The sequence below is a fragment of the Triticum aestivum genome, chromosome 4D, assembly GCF_018294505.1.
Source record: "Triticum aestivum cultivar Chinese Spring chromosome 4D, IWGSC CS RefSeq v2.1, whole genome shotgun sequence".
In the NCBI taxonomy this organism is placed as follows: domain Eukaryota; kingdom Viridiplantae; phylum Streptophyta; class Magnoliopsida; order Poales; family Poaceae; genus Triticum; species Triticum aestivum.
The window spans coordinates 119,600,270-119,605,049 of record NC_057805.1 but is presented as its reverse complement, the minus strand read 5'-3'; the positions used below and the strand labels follow the sequence as shown (position 1 = coordinate 119,605,049).

The following is a 4,780-nucleotide window of genomic DNA, read 5'->3' as shown; positions in this document are numbered from 1 at the left end:
CAGGCTAGTGATGCCATTTTCAGGACTGCATTGGGGCAATAGATGGTACTCATGTCACTGCCAGAGTTCCTAGGTCACAGTCTGCAGCATACAGGGGGAGGAAGCACTACACAAGCCAGAATGTGCTTGCTGCTGTTGACTTTGATCTGAAGTTCACATATGTGCTGGCTGGCTGGGAGGGGTCAGCGCATGATGCAAACATTCTCACTGACAGCATGAGTCGACCTGATGGGATCAACATCCCCGACGGCAAGTTCTACCTTGGAGATGCTGGCTATGCATGTCGGCCGGGTGTTCTTCCACCCTTCAGAAAAACAAGGTACCATCTCAACGAGTTCTCTGGTAGGAACTTTCCTAGGATTGCACAGGAGCTATTTAATCTCAAACACTCCAGCCTTAGAGTAACTGTTGAGAGGGCATTTGGAGCTCTGAAGAATAGGTTTAAGATCCTGGATCAGAAGCCATTCCACCCATACCCCACTCAAGTTAAGCTAGTTCTTACTTGTTGCATTCTGCATAACTGGATCCTCCAGTGGGGCTTTGATGAACACGTGCCTGAGGAGGAAGAGGTCGAGCCTGACGATGTTGTTAGCTCTGGCCATGGTGTGGAGGCATTTGACAATGACGGTTGGAAGAACAAAAGGTTGGAGTGGGCAGAGGCAATGTGGCTTAACAGAGGTCAGTGCAGGATTTGAAGAAGAGGAAGAAGAAACAGCAGCAGAAGCACAGAAGAAGAGGAAGAAGAAGCAGCAGCAGCAGAAGAGGAAGATGAAGCAGCAACACCGATGAACTATCCCCTATTTAGCCAATGGCTCTTAATAATTTGATCTGTCATTTGATTGTAGTTAGGCTGAACTGTCATTTGTTTAACTAGCTGGCACTATGTTCAGATTGTGTGTGGTAAGGTCACCACTAGATAGAAGTGGCGATAACACCTTATGCAGGTTGCAACCAAACACCATGTCATATGTGCACCTAATGCAATGCGAATCGCTGGGTCAAAAATGTTTGTCTCATGCAACTAGGGGCATGCAGGTAACCAAACTATATGCATCTAGGGTTTTTTGCCTGCATCTCCTCAAACCGGCTCAATAGAGCCAGAATCGCCGGGCCAGGCTGAATCGGCAATGTAACCAAACACGCCCCTAGGGTAGTCGAGGTGAAGTCACGGGTGAACTGGGGCTGCTGGTGCGCCGCGTGTCCGTGGGGGAGTCGTCTTCTCCCTCCCTCCCAGGCTCCCACCAACTTCTTGCCGCAGAAACCGACTACCGTCCCGTCCCCTCCTGCCTCCCCACGAAACGGAATTTCTCCTCTCCCGCCGCCACACCCCCACCTCACCCCCGCTGGAGAAGACAGCCGAGCCGCCGCCTCCTGGATCCACCGGTTCGTGGTTCCGATTCCCGTTTCCTTTGGTCAGTCCGTCTGTCAGCCGATCGAATCGAGATTGTTTTGTTTCGTTCCTAATTCATTCATTCCTCTTAACTTTTATCGTTCGTGGTCCTCTCAATCCGTATTCTTCCAGCGCGTTAGGACTAATATCTGGGACTAGCGGATCCATCGGTCCAGCATGGAGCCCTCAGCACAGGGAGAGCCTTCTACTTCCGCGTCGGTACGTATGCGTGTTCATCTTGATCTCTACTTGTTTTCCTCTTGCTGTTACTACCCACCTTCCTATGCCTTGAATATTTCTATGTTCAGATATTACCTGGCTGGGTTAGGAATTTGGTACTGCAGTTTTTTCTTGTCATGGTAGGAATGAAGCAGGCAGCAGTCATAGCTGTCTGTTTGCCTTGTTTGCTGCCTGCCATAATAAACCTGAACTTTTCAACCCCTTATTATCCTTATCCTTCCTCCGTACTACTGGTCTTCTTCATATACATTTTCAAGTTTAATTCGGAAGGAAGGGTTTGGTCCATCAACTTTACCACATTGCAGCAACACTTCTATGTTTTTTTAATTATATAAATCTGCAGAAATATAAGCATGCCCGTCACTAGGTGAAAGGAATTGAATTGAGCCTATTCAAGTCGAGAGTTGACATTCCTTTCACAAGGAAATTGGTCTGCTACTCGTGTAGCCATTTTATCCAACGCGAATGATTAAATGGCAATTCCTGCAGTATTCTGAACCCAACTTGCTTGCTGCGTCGTGCAATTAACGTCCACAAAAACCCACCAAGCCAAGTTGCCAAGTGATTTGGCTTACTTAACCTTAGTGCCAGGACAGGGTTGTTACTTACGTATCCGTTACCTGCAGTATGCTGGCTAAAGGCCCCTGTGGTCATTTTTTGTTTTTTTGTTTTATCACTTCCTTTTGCTAACAAAATAGTTACTGATAAATCACAATATCTAGGTTGACGATAGCCAATCAGTCTATAGGGCTGAAGATTCAGAACTCTTTCCCTCTGTCCCAGCATTAAACCAAGCTGCGTCTAATCTTGCCCAAATAGCTTCGTATTTTACCCAGTGCCTCCCGGTGCCTGGTTACACAGGTTAGATTTCTTGTTTTGACTGACGATTATGCCGTAAGATTTTTTTTATTCATGTCATAAATCTGGTTGAACCCCTTCATTATCTTTACTCTCTATTACAGGAATACCGGAGGAAGGCCAAGAACTAGCAATACTTCCACCGGTCTCAACTTCTGGCAGGCCTGCTCTTCAGACTTCTTCTGCAGAGTTGGATGGCAGTAGCTTGTCTCCCAGTGTAATAAGTTCCTCTCAAGAAATCTCGGACATCTCAGGGCAGATGGCACCTTTTCGTGTTTTTCAGAATGGAGCTTCACTATTTCAAGGGTAGAGATTGCTCTGTCATTTGTGTATTATACTTTTCAACTATATCTATTTTTCATTTAAACCAGCAGTGTTTTCTTATTATTTTTAGATTAAATTGGAATTAGAATATAATGGTGGATTCTTTATATGTCTATATGCAGTCTCGTAGATCGTGCTCGGAAAACTGTACGTGGTTCAGCAGATGATATCGGATGGCTTCAGCGCACTCAAGGCTTACCTGCAGCTGAGGATGGGACGACCAGATTTTTGGAGATACTTGACTCCGTGAGGTCAGTGAAAATAAAACACTGAATCTCAGTTTTTACAATATGTAAAGAATGCTTTTCGTAACTATCTTATGTATTTATTTTACTCCTCTCCAGAAAAAATGAGCACAAGCTACCTGATGCGGTGGTGTATTTGTTAGTTCCAGGTTAGTCTGATGCTATGTCGGTACTGAAAACAATTTATGGAACTTTTGTGGTTACACATGTTCTTCTGCTTTTACAGGTTTATTTAGTAACCACGGGCCACTTTACTTTGTGAAGACAAAAGCATACTTCTCCAAAATGGGTCTGGTTTGTCACATTGCCAAGATTCACAGTGAGGTACTTACCTATATTAGTTTGTGTTCTTCTCTTGATATATTATTTTCATCAAGTGATACTAAAGGTGTCCTTCAGTCTTCAGTAAGTAAAAACGCAAGGGAGATAAAGGAATACATTGAAGAAATATACTGGGGATCAAGGAAACGTGTGCTACTTCTCGGTCACAGCAAGGGTGGTGTAGATGCGGCAGCAGCTCTGTCACTCTACTGGCCACAACTGAAAGACAAGGTTGCAGGTTTGGTACTAGCTCAAAGCCCCTATGGAGGAAGCCCAGTTGCTTCTGATATCCTGAGAGAGGGGCAGCTTGGTGACTATGTCATGCTACGCAAGCTTATGGAGATTTTGGTTTCAAAAGTCCTTAAGGTATTTTCTGTGAATTGATCATTGCAATCATTACCATGCCAGCTTACACAGTGGATGACACCAAATTTAATTTCATAATCATTTGGGTTTCTCCAGGGTGATCTGCAGGCACTAGAAGATCTGACATATGAAAGGAGGAAAGAATTCCTGGCGCAGCACCCATTGCCCCCCGAGGTGCCAATTGTATCATTCCACACGGAGGCAAGCATCACCCCAAGTGTGCTGACAGCCCTCTCTCATGTCGCGCATGTGGAGCTCCCGGTTGCCGCTGACGGCAATCCTGCGAGGATTCCGGTTGTAATGCCACTTTCAGCTGCCTTGGCAGCATGCTCGCAGCTGCTGGTGGCGAGGTATGGTGAGAAGAGTGACGGTCTTGTGACGAGGAAGGATGCTGAAGTTCCCGGATCGGTGGCGGTCCGACCAGAGCGGAAGCTGGACCATGCGTGGATGGTGTATTCCTCGATGAATGAGGAGCCCGGGGATCAGGCGAACACGTCGCAGGTATGCGAAGCTCTGCTGACTCTGCTTGTGGAGGTTGCACAGAGAAGGAGGCATCAGACGGCCATGAAAGACGAATAGGGAAAACGTTGGAGCTGTGCTGACAGATTTGTGTAACTATAGATTGACTAGGTGGTTGTTGGTCGACGTTGAAACTGCTTCTGGTAACCTTGCCGAAGCTGATCTTTATGCATATACTTCTGGTTTTTTGACATGGAATATCTTTATTCCATTAACCAACGTGCACAGCAATGTCGCTGGCCACCAAGTCTCGGACAAAGGTGGGAGCGCCACCCGGCCATACGGCTTGGGGCTCGACGTCCATCTTCGAACCGAACGCCGCTAAGGCATACACAACCTTATTACAAGTTCTGGGACAAAATGTCACCTTAAAGACAGAAAAATGTATATTACAAGTTTTGGGACAAAATGTCACCTTAAAAGACAGAAAAATGTATATTAAGAACAGTTTTTATTTCTCAAATAAAGACCCACTGGTGCCAGGTCCAAGTCGGTCTACCTGATGGCCTTCTTGAGC

At 46.0% G+C, this 4,780-nt stretch overlaps 1 protein-coding gene across 2 annotated transcripts; it reads left to right on the top strand.

Moving 5' to 3' along the window:
- Positions 1-1,154: 1,154 nt before the first annotated feature.
- Positions 1,155-4,456, top strand: LOC123096702 (uncharacterized). 2 transcript variants are annotated; one of them, XM_044518458.1, is made up of 9 exons: positions 1,155-1,383; positions 1,523-1,609; positions 2,353-2,491; positions 2,593-2,794; positions 2,935-3,063; positions 3,157-3,206; positions 3,284-3,381; positions 3,457-3,744; positions 3,841-4,456. In XM_044518458.1, the coding sequence occupies exons 2-9, from the start codon at positions 1,568-1,570 to the stop codon at positions 4,321-4,323; spliced, it is 1,431 nt and encodes a 476-aa protein (XP_044374393.1). In that variant the 5' UTR covers positions 1,155-1,383; positions 1,523-1,567; the 3' UTR covers positions 4,324-4,456. The 2 variants fall into 2 exon arrangements, with proteins under 2 accessions (XP_044374393.1, XP_044374394.1); XM_044518459.1 differs by having other exon boundaries at positions 1,188-1,412.
- Positions 4,457-4,780: the final 324 nt, after the last annotated feature.